Consider the following 25,115-nt stretch of genomic DNA (forward strand, 5'->3'; position numbering starts at 1 on the left):
TGCAGAACATCCTTACAGTCATCCCCGGCATGTCTAGATCTGAAGGTCTGCAGGACGATTTAGCATTTGTATTAAAGCACAATACAATTGATCATCCTGCCTGTAGTTATCTAGGACAAGGAGACAACAGTTACTTCTTATCTTAGACTGTCTTTTGTGTATCAGAGATGTAGTTTGTGAAATGCATGGCATACTTGATAAAAGATAATTGCAACGGCAGAGGCTTGGACTCAACACACACACGTGCAGGATGACAGGGGAGTTGGCAGCTTCAGTGTAACCAGCCTAGCTACATCCCAGTAAACTGAGATACACAGATAATCCATGTCACTGTCATTTTGATTGCCATGTAGGAGTAGTTTTAGTTCATGTTTCTTCTCGGGGTCTCTCAATACTAAAATAAGCCTTCACTGGAAGGGCTCCATTTCTAATTTTACCAAGAAACTAGCAAGGCAAGTATGCTACTGCATAGCAAAGAAGTTATTCACAATAGCATAAAAGGAAGAAATCCTGTTAGAAATCACACTAAAACAATTGGTAAAGGATAAAGGTCTCTGCAGCACCATGAGAAGGTGTTTCCAGTGCATATAACTGGAATAAGTGGTACTTGAAATTACATTTTTGAGGGTAAAGGCCACCCTCCCCCTTGCCTTCAGAAATGTATTTTCTGGTGCTCAGTGAAGCATTGCTAGCTGTACAATTAATCACATGCTCAAGATGGAAAAGGTACCAGGAATCTTTTCTTTAATGGATCTGCTGTCTTCTTGTGGTCTGTACAAAAAGACTTTTAAGAACAGATATTGCCCACAAAAGCAGCCAGAGGGAATCTTGCTTGCTTCCTTTCTATTCAAGCATCAGATGCTGAAGTATTTCGAGCTATCTCTAGCTCTTTCAAAATGATGTTTCAGATAAATCACTACCCTTTAGCACGGACAGCATGGCATTTGTTTTTTGACCTAACTAGGCATATGTGGTTTGCTTGCTTTGCTTTCAAAGTGGGCCAGATGATACCATTTTAGTATGAATCTTGAATTTGGTTATTTGGAGCTTCCCTATGGGAAGCTGTGGACACTTGCAGGTCTTGAAGAAAAAAATGGTATCAATTAGGAATAGAGCATGCACTGAAACACAAAGTAAGTGAGAAGGAATTGAAGAGTAATCGAGGAGACAGCACAAGGATCATGTGAGTGCTGAAGTAACAGTGGATGTGTTATCTCAGTACCTCACACATGTAGGAGGACTGAGGCTACTCATAAAGAAGCATAGTAAGAACATTATGAAAGCTCTGGTGTTTAATTGCCTAAAGCAAGAAAGTCTCTAAAGAATGCAAAAAAAAGGTCGGTGCTGACATCTCAGGAGGATTTCATTTCTCAACAGCAAATGCCAATCTAGACTGACAAAGATCTGCTTTGTATTGAGCTCAAGTATTTAATTCAAGAACACTGAAAGTTTCAGGGGTGTCTCTGCTTTGGGTGCCCAGAGCTTACATTGCATGGCAGAGGCCTGCAAGTCCAGTGGAGGTGTCAAGGGAGCATTGCACCAGGATACCCCAGGCAGCATCTCAGCTTTGTTACTGTGCTTTGATGTTCTTATCGCATGCACTGACCTGACCTGGGACGCAGCCTGCAGTATACTCCGGAGAATTGTGAAGGTACGGGAAACATAAGGAACTCCACTCTTGCTTTCCCTACTCTCATAATCGATTTTATACTGACATTTCCAGTACAGATGAACCTGTCTGGCTCCTCCAGAAGGCAGAGCCCTGGGAGCTGTGAGTGATGATGCTGAGCAGAGGTCAGAAGAGGTGCGAGAGCAGCACAGGAGGAGCAGCAGGATGGGCATGCTGCTCTCACACTTGGGCTAACCATGCCAAAGCACTACGTCATTGCAAGACTTGTGAGTAACCACATCTTGCAATCCATGTTGAAAGTTGGATAGATCAAAGCCTTATCTAGATCTCATTCCCTCTAGGCATTGGCATTACCTCTTAACGTTTGTTGATGTCATATCTTTATGAGTTTTTATCTCATCTAAAGCGGATGTGGGTAACCACAAAGACTGTCAAAGTGGAAGCTCTTTATGGAAGCAGGCGATTTTCAGTGATTTTCAGACCCCTGAGACATAGACTGTGTCTGTGGTGAGCCAGCAAGGAAATACGTTTGTCTTGTGCATTCTCATTGTGTTCTCATCAGTGTTTCCACCTTTTCCTGTACTCATCTTTACTGCCTTAATAAATGAGAAAATGCTATCATCTCTGTTTTACAGAAGAAATGGGGGGATGGCACAGCTATGACTTACTACTCAGTATGACAAGATGGTTGATTTTTGGGAGCCTTCTGCCACTAAACTAGTGACTCTGGTTTTGCTTGTGAAATGAAAAAGAAAAGAGAGCAGGGGGTGTGGGGAGAAAGAACTGTTGAATGGCTGTGAAGTTCAGTATAAATAAAATGAATCAGACTTTAGCATTCCAGACATCTGTTCTGATTGTGCAGCTATTTGAGGTGATAAATGACCGCCACAGGTAAATCTGCATGTAGCTATACCATAGGAACATGCAATCAATTCCCAAGCTTTTGCCTGAGTAAGCAACAATCTGCTCAAGACAGTTTGCAAATTAGGGATTTTCGGTTAGCTGTTAGAAAAAGTCTCAGACATTGCTTCTAGCCTATTGTATTGGACACTTTAGTGCATGTGAAGATGTGAGCATGTGCCTGAGCAGACTGAGTGTACTTGGTTTGCTTCTCAGTAGGAACACCTGCAGACGCAGTGAGAGTTTTGTTACAGACAAAAAGGCCCCTCATACGTGAGAACTGCAGCATGACTAAATGGTGTTTTGAATCCTCTGACAATTCAACAGACCCGTTTCTTACAAACCGAGCTGAACCTCTTTCTCTGTCTAACCACGCAGAGACCAGCTAGGCTCATAAATAGCAAGCGGCTGTGTGATGTGGCTTAGAGGGAGGACAGCAAAGCTGCATCTCCGAGCTGGCCCTGTGCCAAGCCACCGGCTTTGTAAACTCAGAGCCACTATTTCTAACATTTAGTAGCATTTAGTTACCAGGGCTGGTCCTGGCTGCTGCTCTGCTTCACTCTGACAAGCTGCAGAGCCACTATACCTCCCGCTCCACGTCTGCAAGCAAAATCATCATACGCACTTGGCCCAACATCAGCCTGTGAGCTTATTCAACCTCCACCCTCTCTGGCTGGAAACTTGACCACGGGCAGCAGTCAGCAGTGGTTATGCAGGTTTGTCTGATTTTCCTGCTGTGAATCCAGGGAACAATTAGCTTTTTCAGGGCAAGAAGAGAGGCTCTGGCCCAGGCAGATGGGTCACTAGATATTAATCTGTAAGCTTTAATCCTGCAGCCCACAAAGTATCCACAGCTATGGTTAAATGAAGCAGTCAGCCACAATATTTGCAGGTGGCAATGGGAGCCCTTCCCCCACCACACATCCATTTTGCACATAGGCTTCGTTTGCTGGAAATTCAATCTATTTGCCATGACACAATGATCCTGAAGTCCATACAATACTGCACCAAAGGATTAAACCCTTCACTCTTCAGTACCTTCTTACTGATCCTGGCTAATTTGGTTCTATTGAATTTCAGCCAGATATCACCCACACAATATTACAGGGCTGTTCCTGTTTCGACTAATAATGGCTCATCTGTCTCTCACTGACACATTGCTGACTGAAGGCTAGTCTCTTCCATACCGCTTATAGAAGGAATTTCCCTTAGATCCCCAGTCATGATGCATGCATGCAACAAAAATATCCATTTAAGGACCTTCAGGAGGATCAAAGCATAAAAGCAGATTCTGCTTATCAAACCCACAGCAATTGCATTAAAGTGTGGGTCTATGAGCCTTTCTTCAGCATTTTTTAATTATGGCTCCAGAGTAATTTTTGACAGATAAATATGCAGCACCTAACGAGTACAGATTACATGGTAATAGAGATAATTATTCATCCATACAATATTCTAGAAATTGTGTAACATTTTATTAATATAACAGGGCTCTGGACATTGCAACCAGCTTCTGATTTATGTTTCACTGCTTCCCTTTCACAGTCTTAGTCAAGAGCATTAGTATCTTTAAGGCTTTTGTAAACGTTTCTTAACCCATTCTAGGGTGATAACCTTACTCCTATTCCCCTTTGTTCTGCTATGGGAGATTCCTCACTGATTTATTTTTTTTTTCCATGCCACTGACGAGAATCTGCAGTTATTAACAGGCAGTACTGTGACTTTCAACACAGAGGTGATGCTCTGATGCATCTGGTTTAGGAGACCCTTTAACCTGCGGAGCAATCGATAATCTGCGTTGCCATAGATACGACGGTAAACCCGAAGGATGCCAAACGGCTGACTGGAGTGAAAACAGCCTATTTGCCGTGCCGCCGACAGGCGAGGCTGCCCCGGCACCGGGAAGGGACGCCGTTTCACCGACGCCGTGGTTGCCGAGCAGTTGTTCTCTGCGCCACATCAACATCGCGTCTGTTCTGCGGGGCGGCCCCTTGCCCTGAACCGCCCGCCGCAGCGGCGTTCTCCCGACACACGCTGAGCCGCTCCCGGCCCGGCTGCAAGAGGCGCCCCGGTGCCCGTGCCATGTCGGCGGGCCGCCCCGGGAGCGAGCGCGCCCCGTCCCGTCCCGCCGCAGCCCTGCGGGCGGCACCGGCCCCCGAACGCGCCCGCCTGCCACAGACCGCCCCGCCCCTCCTCACGCGCTTGGCCCTTCATTGGCCAACACCTCCTCGGGGAGCCACGCCCCACCGCCCCTGCCGCCGCGGATTGGTGAGCGCGGCCCAGGGGCGCGCAGACGCCACGCCCCCTCCGCCACGGCCCCCTCCCGCGGCCCCCCCTGCCCCCTGCGGGTCCGGCGGCGCCTGCGCAGTGGCGGCGCGGCCGTCCCGGCTGTTGTTATTGTGGGGCTCGTCAGCGCCGCGCGAAGATGGCGGCCGGGCAGGGGGGCGGTGGCGGCGGCGGCAACGGCGGGGGCAACGGCAACGGCCCGGGGGGGCTGGGGATCCCCGCTCACCTCACTCTCTCCTTCTCGGCCGGGCCGCACTGGGGCGCGGCGACTCTGCCGCAGTCGCACACCGTGCGCAGCCTGGACCGGGCCCTGGAGGAGGCGGGCAGCTCGGGCATCCTCTGCCTCAGTGGGAGGAAGCTGCGCGACTTCCCCGGCAGCGGCTACGACCTCAGCGACACCACGCAAGCGGGTGAGAGTCTCCGGCTGTGAGGCGTGACGGGGCCCGGCTGCGGGGGTGATGCGGGGCGGATGGCCGGCCCGGCTGTGAGGGCGGGGGGACGACGTCCCCGCTGTGGTGGCGGTCGGGGATAAGCAGTGGGAAGGGGGGGGCCCGTGGTGGCAGTGGGGGAGTGTGGGTGCCCAGCTGCGGAAGGTGGAAGTGGAGGGGATGCAGCGAAGGGGTCTTCTGTGGTGGCGAAGAAGGGCTGTGGGAGGTGGGGGCTGTGGTGGCAGTTGAGGGGGAGATGGCATGGCAGCGGCCTGCTCTGGGGGCATTGGGGTGCCTAGGGGTGCCCAGTGAGGGCGATGGGGAGAATGCAGCGGGGAGATCTGCTGTGGTGGCGGTCGGGGGGAGCAGTGAGGGGCACACGCTGTAGTGGCGATGGTAGAGATGTAGTGGCGGGGCTGGTGCGGTGGCAATGGGGAGAAGCACTAAAGGAGCCACCGCTGTGGTGGCAGTGGGGGTCTTGGAGTGTGCGTGGGGGCTGCTGTGGTGGCGGTGGGGAGGAGTAGGGGCCCTCGCTGTGTGAGGGCAACGGGGGCTAGTGGGGGGTTTCCATTTTTGGGGGAGGGGCGGGACAGTAAGGGTGCTCCCCCCGCATGCAGTGGGACGGGGAGGCTGGAGACGGGGTGCGCACTGGTGGGGTGCTCCTGGGGGGGTTGGTTCTGCTGCGTGTCCTTACCGGGGGGAGCGTTCCTGTGGTGGTGGGCTGTGCACCGCGGACACCTTGCTTGCGGTGTGTGCGTGCAAAGGCAGGGGTGCTGCTGCGGTGTGCCCGAGGGGGTGGGGGGCGAGGGGCCCCCAGCAGCGTGCGCCTGCGCGGAGCAGCGTGTGTGTGTGCAAAGGCAGGGCTCTGCGGGGAGAGGGGCTCCCGCTAAACCCTGTCCGTGTGTGCGTGCACACCGCGGGCTGTCGTTGTGCTGGGTGGGAGTGGTGTTGTGCTCTGTGTGTGTGTATCTGTGGGGGGGTGGGGGGGTGCTCTGTGTGCCTGTGCTGCGGGGGGAGCGGGGCTGCCTGCGTGCAGCGAGGAGAGGGGTTCTCGCCTATGCATGCTTGTGCAGCGAAGGAAAGGTGGTGCCTCTGTGTGCGTGCAAGGGCGGAGGGTGTCCACAGGGAACTGTCTGTGTGTCTGTGCGTGTCGTGAGGATGGGGACTGGTAGTTGGTGTGAGTTGGTGTGCTTGCACAGGGGGTGCCAGATGAGGGGGGCTCTTCAGTTCGCTCCGGGGAATAAGAGCTCCGTGCTGTGGCTGGGTTGTACCTCCAAGGGTGTCAAATCCCTCGCGGTGAATTACCTGGTGTTCCGGTCGGTCCTTCTTCCAGGCTTGGCAGGAAGATGGTTAAAAGTGCGAGTGAGGGATGTGTGCACATCTAGCAGTGTGCGTGTCAGAGCTTAATGTATTCACCGTGTTGGTGAATGCTTAGGTGTGTGTGAGCCTGGATTTACTCGGGCTTTCAGGTGAAGTAAACTTGGAGACATTTTTCTATACGTTTCCTGGTAAATAAACCTACGTTTTCTATGGGGGTTCCGTTATATTTTGGCGCATCTCTGATGTACTTCTGGATTTAGTTGCTAAAAATGTGTCATTTTCAGTAGTGTGCCAGAACAAAATATTAATAAGATATTAATCTTTTGTTCACAAGTAGTAGTGGATTTCCAAAATGTTACATGGGTGAATTAATTCTGTGGATGTATGTGGTTGTGTGGTTGTTGGGTTTTTTTTTGCTTTGGGGCTTTTTTTTCCTCATGGGTTATGAATAACTGGCTTATTGTTTTGAATATGAGGCTATCCATTGTGGTACCTTATCCATCTCTGACAGTCCTGTATGCCTGGTCTATCAAATACTCATTCTGTTGCTCTTTGTTGTGGGCTGCATTCATACAGAGGGTTAAATAATGATGTACTCGTTCTTCTGCAATATATTAGGTTGTGTGGAGTGTAGGATTTATGAAGGACTGATTTTAAAATCCAATTTTTGCATCCAGTACCAAGCCTGCTAATGATTTGTGGTTTATTAGCTTTTTTTTTTCCCTGACACATGTGATGCATCCCTATGTGGAATGTAAAATAGGGATAGGTAAAAGTGTGTTAGTTATTTCATAATGGAAGCACAAGATAAAAATAAAAACAGGTTTCATGAATTAATAGCTCTTTTTCCCTGTAGTAGGATAAAAATCTATTCAGCAACATAGCAGGTCACTCTGTGTATAAATATTCAATAACTAAAGCATTAAAATTGAAGCATTTTATATAGGCAATCTATTATTAAAAAGGCTTTTTCTGTATCTTGAAGCAGGTGCATCAAGGATCCATATTTTGTGTTTGCTTCTATTTATTACTAATTGCATTTTGGGTTTAATTTTTATGTTGTTTTATTTTGAATCTCAGAATATTTGATTAAAAGCTGTCTGTAGTGATCTTGTCTTTTATGATGTAGCAGAGCCCAGCCACTACCATCAGGATTGAATTTTCATCATGAAAGATTGTGTGAAAATGTTTAAGGGCAGTCTCTGAAAAAAAAAAAGCCATATTGCTTGCTGCTGTAAAAAAACTTCTGTGAATAGTTAATGTGGGTCTATGGAAGTACCATCTTGTAGCAATCCTGATTTAACGTAGCACTGATTTACAAATTAATTCTGTGAAATACAAATTTTAGATGTCTTTCGAAGTATGCTTGTAAACAAAAGGTTTGTAGTCTTTATCTTGACTTAATCTGTAGAATTTTTTTGGTAAGTGGGTAAATGGTGTTCTACTGATGAATTGTGGACATCCTTTACGGAGTATCAGTATGACGTAGAGCTTGAGGGAGTATCAGCACCTGCCTTAGAGGCAATAGTCACTTATTGGCAGCAGCTTATTGTAGCAGTTATCACTGTTTCACATGACAATGTACCTGTCAGTAAGGTTATAGCTGTAGGCTGAGGCATGGCAGATGGAGGCATGGGTTAAAAATCTTTGCTATATTTCACTTTCTGTTCGAAGTCACTGACTCTGAAATTTGGTTCTGTGGTACTTGAAGCAAACATTTAAAAAAAAACCCTCTGACAAATCTGAATGTAAACAATTTCTTTTCCATACGACAAGCCCTTATGCAGTAAGATCTACAGTGTCACTGTAAATCCAGGATATTCTACCTTGAAGTCAATAAAATAACAGAAAGTTATTTCTAGGATTGAAGTAAAACCACTACAGTTAGTAAGGTTCATATATATATGTGTGTGTGTGTGTATATACTGTGCCCACAAAACTGTGTACATGTACTACAAAACTGCTGTAATTTTATCAAAAATACCCTGGGATTTTTTGTTCAAGGTCTGGCCATGTTTTATATTTAACTTATGTAATCGCTTGCCAGTACATAATTTGCAAATACTGTAGCACATTTTTGGCATCTTAAATTATGTGACAAAAATTAACGCTGAGCTAAAAGCACAATGATGATATCTGACTGTTCAGCTCTGACCTTATGTTTGTCATCTTTTTTTTAATCGTGATTTGTCATTGCAGCTCTTTGGCAAAAAAACCCTTACTTTATTGTTTCCCTCATTTTGTCTTCTGGCTATTCAAACAGATCTTGTGCTGCTGTTAAATGAACTTCTGAAAAAAAAAAAAATCCTAGGTCATGAACTATCGAGAGGTGTATCAAGAGGTATATTGAATATTCCAGTCATTTTATTAACGTGTGTAATTTTGCTTCTCACTGCATGAGCAACATTAGCCCCCTGGCAGTTAAGTAATTGAGTATATTGCATCAATGTAATCACTGTCTGCTTAGCTGAAGAGTTGTGTTTTCTGTTTGTTGTTTGTTTGTTTGTTTTTTTTTTAAGATAGGTTGCTGTGCTATATTGCCATGCTGAACTAAGTTGACCTATGCCTCCAGCAATTTCCCCCCTTTTTTGTGAGCACTTCTTAAAACATGAACTTAGTAAATATGAAAGGTACTAGACTGACAGCTCAAGAAACAATTTATTTGCTCTGGATAAGTATAGTGGTGCCCTTAGGCTTACTTGTTTATGACTTTGTCACAACAAACTTGATTCCAAATTTTGAATTCTGAGGGAACCTCCAAGCAGTTCTAAGTAGTAGGTGAATGATTGCCTGTAAATATATTAACTTTGAAATTTCTCCTTTCTTACCACCTGCTACCTTCTTATATAGCTGAGAAGTAACACCAGTGTATTCCCAGTACGACTTTAGAATGAGCCCTCCTGTCATGGCCAATGACAATCTTGGCACCGCAGGCAGAGTTTCCACATTGTGATTCCTGCATGTGTCTGGTGAGGGGATGGGTTAGGAGGATACACGCTTGCTGTTTAAGAATACGTTGCTAGCATTATTTGCATGACTTTGTTGATTTTTTTACATCATATTTCTGGCCATTCTAAAGTATGTAGTAATTCATGTGATTATGAATTAAAAAACCCTAACCCTACAGCTTAATATTGAGTGCAAATTGCATAAGAATGTTAATTTATAATACTCTTCTTCTGCCTTTACAATATGCACTTCTAAACCAGTTATATTTTCCTGTCAGAATAAAGTTATTTTTGATGGTGGTACCAGTGTTGATTAAAGTGATGGCAGGTAACTGAATAGCAACACCAAATCCAATTTTCCTCTTAAGAAAATAACATTCATATATGATGTATATCCTTAATCTAGATTACATTCCAGAAATCAAACATGTTGAAAAGCATGTGGTTCTTCAGTAATGGCTTCTTCAGATTTGAATGAAAAGAGAAACTCAGATTATATGGGTTTTTTTTGGGGAGGGAGGGGGTAGTGTTTATGCTCAGAAAGGTGTCAGATGCAAAATCTGGAAGTGACACAAGTAATTGTGAAAATGCCCTACGGTGGTTTCCCATAGCCTATGCAGTGTTAGGGCTGTGGGAAAATGAGTTGTGTATGTTGACTGCAGCTTTCTTGCTGAAGAAGTAAAGAATAAAAGTAAAGATACTTGTTAAGGATACTTAGGATTATAGGTGTTAGGAAAAGTCTCAGTTCAGTGAGTTGAAGTTAACTGATTATCAGTTCGCCTGTGTAAAAGGACTGTATTATGAAGAATATAACTAATGTCTTAATCTAATCTTAAAAAAAAAAAAAATCCATTTTATGGCCTAATCTGAAGTACTGATGTACAAGAAATGTGCAATGTGTAATTTTTTGACTGTTTGCATTCTCCATGCATCAAAACTAAATTTGCCACTACATTGACTATTTTTGTGCCTTGGAATATAAAAAAAAAAAAAATTAACCTCTGAGATATTTCTGCTTTTGATAGATCTAAAGAACTTCTTGTGATGCATATTTTTGCTTTGTTACTTATTATTTCAGGAGTGGGCAAATTTGTTCAGATCATGAATTGTGTTGCAAAACCTTGTGTGATAAGAAAAATAGACTAGCCTTTGCTTTTTCTTTTTTTTTTTGTTTGTTGAACGTATCTTCTTATTTGACTTGTGAAGTTTTGTTGGAGCGGATTCAAAAGTATGTATTAATTTTACTGGTGAGGCTGGCATTTAATGCTGAAATAAATGTGTCTTTAGCAAAAAGGTAACTGAATTGGGACTGAAGGCTAGAATACCACAGAAAATGCAGAGATACTGGCTAGATCTTTTTTGTGCTAGAAGTTCTACGTGACAGCGTGGAGAGACTTCCAAATTGTCTGCTTTCCTGTGACTGCCCAACGCTCTGATTTTCATCATTCTGCCAGCTAACCAGGGATTGTTTGCTGGCTGCTGGGAGAGTCTGCTGCTGGGTCTGACAGATCTAGAGAAGGTATAGCATGTTGGGGGGGAATAAAAAAATCGTATTCTCTGTTCCAGAACTAAAGTATTTTGTTGCTTGGCAGACATGATTATCACTAATGTGTTCCCAAGTGTCAATGTATAGTTTTTCAAAAAAGGTTTTTGTAGTTAAAAGGCTTGAAGGAACCAGGCCTGTTTGTGGGCTGGTGACCAGCAGGTGTAACTGCACAGTGAGCAAATCCCTGACCATCTGTGTGTTAAACCAAACATCTACTTCAATTTGTCACTTCACCACTGTTTCAATAGGTGGAACCAGTATGTAGTGAATAAGAACTTGGTATTTTAAAGACTGACCTAGAACTAAAAAGTTTATGGAAGTGTGTTCACTTCAAATCATTACATGCAGTAACGAGTGATATTAGATCTCATTTTTAAGCTGGTGGAAGTGGCTACAGCCATCCTTAAATGCTGCCATGAAGTCTGGCACGAGTAGGACAGAGTCGGCGGGAGGCACAAGCAGATAAGAACAGATGCTGAAGTTGCTACAGCAGCGGCCCTCGTATCTCAAGAGAGCACGCTGTAGCTGTCGCTGGACCTCCTTCCCTTTCTGCTCGTGGACTGTGAGCTTACCCATTTTCTTCAGGGCTTTTTCTGCTTCACCCTTAACTTCATTCGCCGTGTTTTCCAGTGTTGTCTTCCAGCAGTCTGGCTTACTTTAAAAATGTTTCTGCTTAGTTTATCCGGTGTCAAGCAATTTTATCATCACAAAAGATAAGTCATGTAGTAAACACTGGTTACAGTTGATGGGTTGTAGCCTTTCGTCTGCCTCATGTCTATTTAGATTGGAAGCCCTTCAGGGCAAAGGCCTTGGATGTGTATAACTGAGCATACAGAAACTAACAGAAGCAGTTTTACTTGGGAGTTTTGTGTGTATTTTATTAATCCTTAACAATCTCAGACTTTGCTTCATTTATGAATGATGATTATTTTCCCATATATTACTTTTCTGTGAAAGAGTTACAATAATGAGAAACTGAAACTTGGAATTTAAAAATTTCAAAATCAAAAAAAAATTGGCAGAATTAAACCAATAAATAATGGCCAATTTAAGTGGGAGGAAGATACCCTGTGCTATAATACACTGGCTTAATAAGTCTTGCTGACTTGTTGGGAAAACATTTCGCTCTTTCTGGTAGTAAGCTGTTTTAAGAATTATAGTCTAGACTAAATGCTAAAGTACCATGTTGTTTAGGGAAACAAGTAAGCTTCCTGTGGGATTTGCTGCTTACCATTTCAAACTATAAAAGATTTGTGATAACAAGATGCCTTTAGAAGTGGAGAGGAGGATGATCCTTGATATGCAGTAATGTCCTCTTGACTGAATAGCCAGTTGGTGTGCCGATTTACCCCTTCATATGCCAGTTTAAGGAGTAAACTATACGCTCCTCGTGGTAATGTGCTCTTTACTTTTTGTTTTAATCATGCTCTGCTAAAATAATTGATCACACATACGCAGGAGTTGGAGCAGTGTGCTATTTTGTGTTGGAAATGCCTGGACCCTTCTCATGTGGGAAACATGGTTAGGGATTTCCTGAATTCATCTGCTGGTTTCATCCCTGCGTTGGTGTGCAGCAGGTCGGCAGTGGCATGCCCTCAGTTTTTCCAACCTTTAAGATCAGAGCTTCTGGTTTAGGTGCAAATTTCAGGAAAAACCTCATGTACCTCAACCAACATGTGGCGAGTGGAGACAACTTACATGAAAAACAAGAATTGCTCGAACTGAACTGCCAGTTTAGACACTTTCAATGTAGATGTGTCCGGTGTACACTAGGCTCAATGAGGATGGGCTGGAATAGTGGATTCCTCAAGAGGCTACCTTGAGTTCAAAGCCAATGTGCTGGATCTCAATCCTTCCTCGCTGGTGGTAAAGTTTGTGAGAGACAACTGTTGGTCTGTTCCAGTTACAGAAACATGTATTTCACATGGAAGAGCTGTGGTTTGATCTGACAGGATGCTTTTTTTTCTTTAAATCCCTGGAGGGTTAAGATATTTTTTTTAAAAAGGATTTTTTTCTTTAGTAGCGCTAGAAGTTTAGGAGTGCAAGTAGTTTAGCTTGAAAAGCCAAGAACTCAGAATCTGTAAAATACAGTTTCTAGCTGCCTGTATCATCTTCCCTCTGTTCTGGTCAAGAAACTTGAATTACGTGGCCATGTACAGTTTCTTCATTTGTTTCTTTAACCACACAGACTGAGTATGTAGGTTAGCCATAAAGCAGGTATTTCCTAAATGTTCAATTGTTGCATTTAAAATCCGAACACCACTTTATGATATCTCTGTAATATCTCTTTCCCAAAAATAGAAGCTGTGCTGTGCTCTGTCAAACACCCAGTTGGAAAAAAAGTAAAAGCTGCTTGTAGCCACCTACAGTCTTGGGGAGTGTTTTTCTTTCTTTTAAGCATCTCAAAGGAGAAACAGAAGCAGAAATTGAGAAGCAACGTGAAAATATGGTTAGCTTCTCTCTAATATGGAGCAGCCCTGTGTTAAAATATTTGATGGTGTATTGCTGTGAGAAACATGGACCGTGCTAAAGTGATTGACCAGTACTGTGTTTCACTTTAGTAGCATACAAGCAGACATTGCATCTGGTAAAAGCCTTGAATAAATGATTAAGCATGCACTGGAAACTGTTAAGCTGGCCAAAGTTTTCCTGGAGGTTTTTTCATCTCTCTCTAGCTATTAAACAGTGGTCACGTTGGTGCCAAGGAAGCACCGCCTTTATACTATTTCTGAACTTGCTCAGAAGTCCTGAGTTTCTCATCCATGCGTGCTACAATTTTGTGACTGCATAAAAGCTGCAGGTCTGTATCAGTGCTCTTTCTGCTTTCAGTTTCAGAAACTTCTGACTATTACTTCCTTTACTGCCAAATTACTGTCACACTATTCTTTTTATCTTTGCTGCTGTCTCCCGCTGTATTCCCTGGTGTAGTAGGTGCTTGGGAAGAGGTGCTGGTCCTTATTTATGTGCAGTCTCTCTGATTGTAGTTATATGTAGGATTATGTACTACATAAATAGAAACAAAATACAGAAAATTATATATATACACACTATATACTAGAATAATATTTTTCTAATACATAAATTGGACATGACTATTGATATAAAGGGTGCATGTAGCCTATCTATATCATTCTCTATGAAAAGCTAATAATGATCTTTTTAACCTGTTACTTGGTAACTTCCTTTGCAGCCCCAGATTTTTACTGAAAATAAAGAAAATAGATTGTGTCCTCAGTTATCTTTTCCAGGCTGATGAAACCTATTCTGTATAATCTCCTCTCATACTGAATAATACTCGTGTGTGCATATACTCTTTGTCTATGTTGTACTGCATCTTTTCAAGGTAAGCCAGGAACTGCATGCAGTACCAAGCTATGGGTATGCAACGAAATAACTGTCTGTTCTCTGTTCCCAGCACTGTTTTGTGCCTTTGACTTGAGTTGGCATTTTCAAAAAGTAAAGAATCGAGTAATGTGGCTGGATGAATCTCCGTTTTGAAATGCCAGTGTATTCGCTTATGAGTTACTAGTTAAATACAGTACGCTAAAGCTAGAGAAGTATGTGAAAGTGAAATCCTCACGAAATTGTCCGTAAGATAAATAGGAAGCAACAGTGGAAAACACAGAAGTAGAACTAGCTGCACGTGTAGCACTACTGAAAATGCAAAGTGTGTTGTAAGATTTGTCCTTCAATTTTTTTTTAATTATAAGCTACTGGAATATTAATCGTGAAGATGAATCATAGAATGGTTAGAGTTGGAAGGGACCTCAAAGATCATCTAGTTCCAGCCCCCCTGCCATGGGCAGGGACACCCTCCACTACACCAGGTTGCCCAAAGCCTCATCCAACCCGGCCTTGAACACTCCCAGGGATGGGGCATCTACAACTTCTCTGGGCAACCTGTTCCAGTGCCTCACCACCCTCTGAGTGAAAAATTTCTTCCTTATATCTAATCGAAATCTCCCCTCTTTCCATTTAAATCCATTGCCCCTTGTCCTATCACTACATGCCCTTGTAAAAAGTCCCTCTCCAGCTTTCCTGTAGGCCCCCTTTAAGTACTGAAAGGCTGCTATAAGATCACCCTGGAGCCTTCTCTTCTCTAGGCTGAACAGCCCCAACTCTCTCAGCCTGTCTTCACAGGAGGGATGCTCCAGCCCTCTGATCATCTTTGTGGCCCTCCTCTGGACTCGCTCCATGTCCTTCTTGTGTTGGGGACTCCAGAGCTGAACACAGTATTCGAGGTGGGGTCTCACGAGAGCAGAGGAGAGGGGCAGAATCCCCTCCCTCGACCTGCTGGCCACGCTCCTTTGGATGCAGCCCAGGATATGGTTGGCTTTCTGGGCTGCCAGCGCACATTGCCGGCTCATGTTGAGCTTCTCATCCACCAGCACTCCCAAGTCCTTTTTCTCAGGGCTGCTCTCAATCCATTCTCTGCCCAGCCTGCACTTGTGCTTGGGATTGCCCTGACCCATGTGCAGGACCTTGCACTTGGCCTTGTTGAACTTCATGAGGTTCATACAGGCCCACCTCTCCAGCCTGTCAAGGTCCCTCTGGATGGCATCCCTTCCCTCCAGTGTGTCCACAACAGCACACAATTTGGTGTCATGTTGAAGTTCTCATAACATCATTTAAGTTTGTTTAAATGTGAAAATTCTAGCCATACAGTTTCTAAAGCAAGTCCTTTTGAGCAGGGACACCAAAAAGCTTGTTTCTTAAAATGATCTTTTGCTTCTGTAGAAATTTCAAGTGATTTAATCTTTCTGCACATTGACTCCATGCTCAGGTTAAAAAGGCTCTTCTAAAACTTTCATTAGTTTGAGGGAGCTTTTCCAGATACAGGTTTTGCAGTTACTATTCCAGGTGATTTGGTATTAAACTGCAACTGTGACAATGTTGCATTACAAAAAAAATATTTAGAGGATGATCTTTTATGTGGCATTAAATACTTACATGTGAAATCTTATGTTCTACTTGTGCCTAATATTTTTTGAAAGTAAAACATCAGTGTTAAATGCTCAGGTGTAACTTCATAACGAGTTGTGCCTGTGTCTTCTATTAAAAAATTGCTTCCCATTTGTGGGAAGACTGTGCTGCAGCATGCAAATCCTGCTGTTTGTGATTCCATAATGACTGTTTATGGGGCTTATGAACCAGTTGAGAGTTTTTGTCTATTCTATGTGATTTTGATATGTCAATTAAAATACATAGCAACCACAAGGATTAGATGAAGAGAGACTGTGCTTCTATTTTATGTAAGAGTGTACACAACAATAAAAATAAATTTACATGTTACTATGTAAGCTTTTAACAACAGACTTTAAATGTACCTAACTTTTCTTGTGACAAGGAGAGTACATTGTTCAGTTTAGTTTCTTGAGAGCCATCGGTGTCTGACAGGTAGATCAATTTCTTTATTGTGCATAAGAACTGATGGGTGCTCAGTTTGTTCTGTGTGGTCCTTCACCCTAGCTCTTAATGTTGGAGAGCAAACACACATTTGTATGTGAAATGACGTAGGTACATGCAGAAATTATTTTGCGGTATTTTTTGACATTCTTTGTCAGTAAATTCTAAAAATTTTTTGTCTATTTTGCAACGGAAGTGGTTGCTGTTTATATCAGTACGCACAATCATTCTACATTTGGACATATTTTAATTGTTCAATGCTGAATTTTGCTACCTAAGTAAATATTAAGAATTCTGATATTAGTTATTTATTTAACCAGGCTTCTCTTTTCCTTTTCAAAGGAAAATTTTTAAAAATTTCTATGTTTAACAACACTAGTTGTGCATTAACATTAAGATTTAGACTCTAAACCTGCAAGTAGGCTATGTGGAGTTTGAGGGGAATGCTGGAGGTGCTAGAGGACATCCCTTTTGATGTAAGCTTGGCAAGCTTAAGAGTTCCTTCTCCTGAGGTTTCTGTAAATCGTGATGAATCAGTAGTTTCAGAAACCTGGTTCTGTTTCAGTTGTAACAGAAAGTGCTTAATGCAATGGAAAGCTTAATTAGCTTATGCAAAGAACTTGTGATCAGAATCTATGAGAGAAAAGCCTCTTGAATAGTCTCTCTCCCACCAAATCTAGCTGTTGATTTTTGTTGTTGTTATTTGTTTCCCTATACTGGATAACAGCATAGGAGCAGGGTGCTTAAATCACACTGTAGTGTGTTCACTTTCTTTCTGGCAAACTGGACACAGCATACACATTGGTGATTTTTTTTTTTTAGGTGAATGTAACTTTGTTTGGGGGGATTCTGTTGTTTTGTCTTTGTTTTTCTTTTCTTTCGTAACTGTATTTGAAAGCTCCAAATGAAGACTTGTGTTTCATTAGTGCTGCCATCAAAATTCATGGCTGGCAGAATTATAACCCTTTATAGGAAGCAGATACGTATTTAAGCACACTTGGCTTTTTCGATGCATCTTTAGTTTTCTTCTTTACCATCACAAGGACTGATATTTGAAATACGCAAAAAGTACTAGGATAAATGGGGAATAAGCAGCATGTGGAATAAGCAAGAGGAGTTAAAGTGTGTGCGTGCCTGTTGGAATACGATCTTATTGGCATCACGGAGACATGGTGGGATGAATCCTATGACTGGAGTGTCAGAGTGGAAGGATGCAGTCTCTTTAGGAAGGATAGGCAGGGGAGAAGAGGAGGAGGGGTTGCCGGTTATGTCACAGACCAGCTGGAGTGCGTGGAGCTGCACCTGGGGACGAATGAGGTCCTGACTGAGAGCTTATGGGTTAGGATTAAAGGGAGAGCAGGGACAGGGGACATAGTAGTAGGGGTCTGCTACAGACCACCTGACCAGGAGGACTGGGTGGATGAGGCCCTCTACAGACAGATAGGAGCTGCCTCACGTTCACGAGCCCTGGTCCTCATGGGGGACTTCAACCACCCTGATATCTCTTGGGGGGACAACACAGCAGGACACAGGCAATTCAGGGGGTTCCTGGAATGCATTGGTGATAACTTCCTTCTCTAAGTGGTAGAGGAACCAACAAGGAGAGATGCTTTGCTGGACCTTGTTCCCACTAACGAAGAAGGGCTGGTGGGGAACATGACGCTCAAGGACAGCCTTGGCTGCAGTGATCATGAAATGGTGGAGTTCAAGATTCTTAGGGAAGCAAGGAGGGTGCTCAGCAAGCTCACTACCCTGGATTTCAGGAGAGCAGACTTTGGCCTCTTCGGGGATCTCCTTGGTAGAGCACAATGGGATGAAGCCCTGGAGGGAAGAGGGGCCCAAGAAAGCTGGTTAATATTCAAGGATCACTTCCTCCAAGCTCAGGAGCATCCCAACAAAGAGAAAGTCAGGTAGGAACACCAGCAGGCCTACTTGGATGAACAAGGATCTCCTGGTCCAACTCGGACACAAAAAGAAGGCCTACAGAGAGTGGAAGCAAGGACAGGTAGCCTGGGAAGAATGCAGAGCAATTGTCTGAGCAACCAGAGATCAGGTTAGGAAAGCTAAAGCCCTGATAGCGTTAAATCTGGCCAGGGACATCAAAGGCAACAAGAAAGGCTTCTATAGATATGTCAGTGATAAAAAGAGATCTAGGGAAAACGAAGGCCCTCTCCAGAAGGAAACGGGGGACCTGGCTACCCGAGATATGGAGAAGGCTGAGGTTCTCAATGACTTCTTTGCCTCAGTCTTCACTGGCAAGAGCTTCAGCTGCACTGCCCAAGTCACGGAAGGCAAAGGCAGGGACTGGGAGAACGAAGAACCACCCACTGTAGGAGAAGATCAGGTTCGAGACCATCTAAAGAACCTGAAGGTGCACAAGTCCATGGGACCTGATGAGGTGCATCCGCGGGTCCTGAGGGAACTGGCAGATGAAGTTGCTAAGCCACTATCCATTATACTTCAGAAGTCGTCGCAGTCTCGTGAAGTTCCCACTGACTGGACAAGGGGAAACATAGCCCCATCTTTAAAAAGGGGAAAAAAGAAGACCCAGGGAACTACAGGCCACTCAGTCTCACCTCTGTGCCCAGAAAGATCATGGAACACATCCTCCTGGCGACTATGCTAAGGCACCTAGAAAATAAGGAGATGATTGGTGACAGCCAACATGGCTTCACTAAGGGTAAATCCTGCCTGACTAATTTGGTGGCCTTCTATGATGAGGTTACAATATTGATGGATAACGGAAGAGCCACTGACATCATCTACCTGACTTATGCAAAGCATTTGGTACTGTCCCACACAACATCCTTATCTCTAAACTGGAGAGACATGGATTTGACGGATGTACCACTCGGTGGATAAGGAATTGGCTGGATGGTGAATTGGCTGGATGGTCGCACTCAGAGAGTTGTGGTCAACAGTTCAATGTCTAAGTGGAGGCCAGTGACAAGTGGGGTTCCTCAGGGGTCAGTACTGAAGCCAGTGCTATTTAACATCTTTGTTGGTGACATGGACAGCGTGATCGAGTGCACCCTCAGCAAGTTTGCAGATGACACCAAGTTGTGTGGTGTTGTGGACACGCTGGAGGGAAGGGATGCCATCCAGAGGGACCTTGACAGGCTGGAGAGGTGGGCCTGTGTGATCCTCATGAAGTTCAACAAGGCCAAGTGCAAGGTCCTGCACGTGGGTCGGGGCAATCCCAAGCACAAGTGCAGGCTGGGCGGAGAATGGATTGAGAGCAGCCCTGAGGAAAAGGACTTGGGAGTGCTGGTGGATGAGAAGCTCAACACGAGCTGGCAGTGTGCACTGGCAGCCCAGAAAGCCAACCGTATCCTGGGCTGCATCCAAAGGAGCGTGGCCAGCAGGTCGAGGAAGGGGATTCTGCCCCTCTCCTCTGCTCTCATGAGACCCCACCTCGAATACTGTGTTCAGCTCTGGGCCCCCAACATAAGAAGGACATGGAGCTGCTGGAGCGAGTCCAGAGGAGGGCCACAAAGATGATCCAAGGGCTGGAGCACCTTTGCTATGAAGACAGGCTGAGAGAGTTGGGGCTGTTCAGCCTGGAGAAGAGGAGGCTCTGAGGTCATCTTCTAGCAGCCTTCCACTACTTAAAGGGGGCCTACAGGAAAGCTGGAGAGGGACTTTTTACAAGGGCATGTAGTGATAGGACAAGGGGCAATGGATTTAAATGGAAAGAGGGGAGATTTCGATTAGATATACGGAAGAAATTCTTCACTCAGGGGGTGGTGAGGCACTGGAACAGGTTGCCCAGAGAAGTTGTAGATGCCCCATCCCTGAGAGTGTTCAAGGCCGGGTTGGACGAGGCTTTGAGCAACCTGGTGTAGTGGAGGGTGTCCCTGCCCATGGCAGGGGGGTTGGAACTAGATGATCTTTGAGGTCCCTTCCAACTCTAACCATTCTATGATTCTGTGGTTATACTCCTGTAATACAAAAAACTTGTAATTTTATATCCTCTAATTATGTAGGTTGAAAGAGATCTTCCTAGTTCATCTAGGACAGACTCCTGCTCAGAACAGGTCCAGTTAGGTTGCTTGAGGCCCTGTCCAGTTGAGTTTTGAGCATCTCCAGTGATATTTCAGTCTTTCAGTGGTATGTTTTCTGGATTCTCCTAGAAGCCTCAGTTATTAATTTTTCTGACTTGAAGAAAGTGTTACATAAACAAGGAAATTGGTTTGTTCCTGCTAAGTGCCGTTTCTGTGGTTAGTAATGAAAGCCAGATCTTGTATTTCCTTTCTTAGTTTCTCAACAAACTGGGCAAAGAGCCTCAAGATTTAGTAGACTTTAAAACATGCTGTTTTCTTATGTTTCTCTTTTTTTAGATACATAATTTGTAACTGATGTTTGGCTTATAGACTGCAGCTTAAGATCAGTAAGTTCAAATAGTACCTTTGAATACCTGCTGACTCCTGAATCCATGTTGCTCAGTCATAGAATGATCATGTCATGTATATAGTGCTTACATAACTCTTGTGAAGATTTAAACAATGTAGAAAACAAGGGTCATCTTAGTGATTTCACTAAAGACTAATCATAGAATCATAGAATGGTTTGGGTTGGAAGGGACCTCAAAGATCATCTAGTTCCAACCCCCCTGCCATGGGCAGGGACACCCTCCACTACACCAGGTTGCCCAAAGCCTCGTCCAACCTGGCCTTGAACACTTCCAGGGATGGGGCATCTGCAGCTTCTCTGGGCAACCTGTTCCAGTGCCTCACCACCCTCTGAGTGAAGAATTTCTTCCGTATATCTAATCGAAATCTCCCCTCTTTCCATTTAAATCCATTGCCCCTTGTCCTGTCACTACATGCCCTTGTAAAAAGTCCCTCTCCAGCTTTTCTGTAGCCCCTTTATGTACTGTAAGGCTGTGATAAGATCACCCCAGAGCCTTCTCTTCTCCAGGCTGAACAGCCCCAACTCTCTCAGCCTGTCTTCATAGCAGAGGTGCTCCAGCCCTTGGATCATCTTTGTGGCCCTCCTCTGGACTCGCTCCAGCAGCTCCATATCCTTCTTGTGTTGGAGACTTCAGAGCTGAACACAGTATTCGAGGTGGGGTCTCACGAGAGCAGAGTAGAGGGGCAGAATCCCCTTCCTCGACCTGCTGGCCACGCTCCTTTTGATACAGCCCAGGACACGGTTGGCATTCTGGGCTGCCAGCGCACATTGCCGGCTCATGTTGAGCTTCTCATCCACCAGCACTCCCAAGTCCTTTTCCTCAGGGCTGCTCTCAATCCATTCTCCGCCCAGCCTGTACTTGTGCTTGAGATTGCTCCACTTCATGTGCAGGACCTTGCACTTGGCCTTGTTGAACTTCATGAGGTTCACACAGGCCCACCTCTCCAGCCTGTCAAGGTCCCTCTGGATGGCATCCCTTCCCTCCAGCTAATGATAGTAGATTATGTAGATATTCACTACTCAAATACCACATCAGAAACTGGGAGCATCAGTTTGCTAATGAACAACTACTATATACTATTTCCATGTTTTTGTTACCTTTTTAGTTCTCAAAGCAGGATTGCTAAAACAAGGAAGGAGGAGAATGTAATAAAAGGAGGTTTATTTTCTGAACCGTTTTGTTCAAACACTTGTGAGTTGTTAAGCAGCTCTTCAAGGTCTTTGGAAGCTTGATACTGAGAGAAGTAAAATTAAGGATGATGTTTTCAGATGTGGATAATCCAAGTTTAATGCTAGCTCATCAGTGTTTCTTTTTAGTAAAATTTATTAGCATCTCCACTTAATTGTTCCCAGTAAAGATGGTGGCAAGACTAATGACAGTGCGAAAATACACCTGAAAGGGAGTTGCACAGTCTTGGAACATTCTCCTGAGGACTAAACTAGCACTTTTTTGTGACATGGCTGTGCAAACTGTGCTAGTATAACAAAAAATAGAATGGGAGCTAATGAACTTAAGCAACTGCTGAGGAATTACTTGTTGAGCCACAGTCATCAACAATAACGACACTGGGAGATTCGAAAGGTCTTTTTCTGCTCTAGCAGAAAAGCTAGCTTTGAGTTTCTGTGACTCTAGTTCTGCAGCCTGGGTTGTTGTTCATCTGCAGTAGGTGAGAGATTCCCTCCACTGCATGTATATAATAACATTGCAGGGCTTTGGAAGTTGACCCCAGCATGCCAGGAGCCCCCCTTGGTGGGCATAGTGCACATGACATGTCGGACTGCTTTGGCAAGCTGACCTCTTTTTAAGCTTTGGGTTTGTATTTTCTTTCTCTGCTATGCTGGAATCTCCATTCCTGGAAGAAGGTGGGTAACTCATACTCATAGGACTTAGTGGTGGTTTTTTTTGGGTTGGGTTTTTTTTTGACAAATTTTACTGTATTTCATGCATGCATTTTTGCTTTATGATTAATCTTAAATGCTTGGCAGCTTGGATTTAACTTCTCTTCCTCCTCCTTAGATATACAGGGAAATGCATGCATTTGCTGGCTGATGCCTTTCAATTATTTTGGCATTTCAGCATCTGAAATATCTTTGTGCAACAGAACTTAATTTCTTAAATTTTGTATTCTGTCTCCTGTTCCTTGAATTCTGTGGTATAAATAACGTCCATCATTTGCCATGGCTGATTGTGAAGTTGAAGGTGTTTGAAATGGAATGCCCGTACTTGGGGGAGAAGGTGACACATTAGTAAAGCTTTAGTTATGTCTGCATTGCTGATGTCACTCTTGGAACTTCATCAGGTAGAATGCAGATCTGGTAATTATCTCTTTATAGGTCCCTCCTCGAGAGGGGAGACTTGTCTTTCTGTTTGAGATGGGAGAAGAAGAAAGAGGGGCTATTTGCAGAATAGTTGGCGGGACATGTGGTCATAAGGTGGTTTTGGTGTGTTACATTCAGCAAGAACACTTTCCTGCCTGTATTTCTTCAGTACCATTAGGCTGGCCAGTGAATTAACAATCACTTTAGGATCAGGTCTGAACACTTTTAATTTTATATATTCGTTGACTTCTGTAGGACTAATTGTATAATTACTGTTGTGCTTAGGTGTTTTTTAGCTTAGACTTGGCTGAAGCATTACTAGAAAAACTGAGTAGGAAAATTTATATGTATTAAAAGTTAGGAGAGCAGATCTCGTGTTTGTTTTTTTTTTTTTTGGGGGGGGGGAGTTATTGTTTTCTTTTCTATCTAGTTTCTAAATAAAATTTTGGAACACTTTGAGCAAGCAACAACCCAGCACCAATATCATGGATCACCATGTTTTTATGAAAAAAATCTTATTAAGATGAGGTTCAAGTGTACATTTCCCAACTAAACCTTGTATTTCAAATTCAACATGTAGTGCGTGCAAAGTGTGAATATAAAAATGATCGTACTAGATTAAATAAAAGGCTGGTCTTTCCTAGCAGCATGCCTCTGATAGTAAGCAGGAATGAATGCTTAGGGAACAGTGCAAAAGCGCAAGCAGCGTGATGTTAATGCTGTTTGACTGCCTTACTGTACACTGCTGTAATTGGCAGCTTCAGCTTTTTTTTTCTTTTGATCGTGGCTTAAATTTAGACAAGATACCTTTTTGCTTCTAATAGCTTCCCCTCCAAACTCTGATTTCCTGAAATTCTTTCTTTTTGAACTTTCAATATATTGTCGAACTTTCAGTATAGTCTTTTAATAGTTGTCTTACAGTCAGTAAAGACTTTACTCTTCCTGTTGAAAAGAAACTAAGCTGCAACCAACTTCTTCATATTTTTGTAGTTCCCCTTTTAAATTTAACCTTAGTAACGGTGAACTTCTCGCTGTTGTTGTTTCTGTGGAGGTAGTGAATTGAAATACCCTGTGATTCATGAGCAGTCATGGATAGTGTCTTCTATCTAGTCTTCGCATAACAGCCCAATTTAGAGTTTTCCAGTCTAAACTGGTTAAGCATAGAATTCCCATAATCTCACTTCTAGTAGAGTTGTCATCTTATATCATCTGCGGTTATGCATTTAGCAGCTTTCCTTGCTTCAGTCTATTAACCCTTACAAAACAATTCTCATTTTAAGTGCCAGCGATGTGCTTCCATTTTGATTGAGATGAAATCTGTCTTGTTTATAGAGGAGCACTCTATTCTGAAAGTTTTCTCCTTTTTTCTTGCAATGTTTTCTCAGCTGTGCATTGGGTTATTAGTCTTCAAAAGGAACCTAAATGGCATAAGCTTCACATGTACGTTTTATTTAGCATGATAAATGAACTCATAAATTTTTTACTCATTGTAGAAGCATTTCTGGAGTAGAAGTAATTTTTCAGTTTGGATTAAGAATATCATTACTTGTTTTAAAAAGCTGTAAGTACATTTGATGTAAATGTTGCAGAAAACCGTGTACACTTCAGTCTTTCTCTTTAGGAAGATCTGAACCCTGGGGACTATTATAAAACTGCTTTGCAATGAATAAATGAAAAATTGCTTGGAAGAGAAGTCATACCATCTTCCAACTCTTTATTTACTTTTTTTTTTTTATTTTATTATTGACAGACAATGGATGTAATTTCCTATTTTAATAGAACTTCTGGCTTTTATAATGGCTGTCATAATGGAAAAGTGAAATCCGTGCCCCACAGTATCTTAAGGCATTGTTTGCAGGGAAGCATTTTCAACAGTAGTACGTAGCAATTTCACCATTTTTTAATATTTTTTCTAATGT

General features: G+C 43.6%; 1 protein-coding gene across 1 annotated transcript in view; it reads left to right on the forward strand.

The window, feature by feature from the left end:
• The first annotated feature begins 4,955 nt into the window (after window positions 1–4,955).
• LRCH2 (leucine rich repeats and calponin homology domain containing 2) overlaps window positions 4,956–25,115 on the forward strand; it is a 61,943-nt gene continuing 41,783 nt past the window's right edge. The window contains exon 1 of the mRNA XM_086619398.1: window positions 4,956–5,226. Within this exon, the coding sequence (XP_086475524.1) occupies window positions 4,956–5,226 (271 nt within the window). The remainder of the gene's footprint in view (window positions 5,227–25,115) is intronic.

Source organism: Tauraco erythrolophus, chromosome 13 (genome assembly GCF_009769465.1).
Source record: "Tauraco erythrolophus isolate bTauEry1 chromosome 13, bTauEry1.pri, whole genome shotgun sequence".
Lineage (NCBI taxonomy): Eukaryota > Metazoa > Chordata > Aves > Musophagiformes > Musophagidae > Tauraco > Tauraco erythrolophus.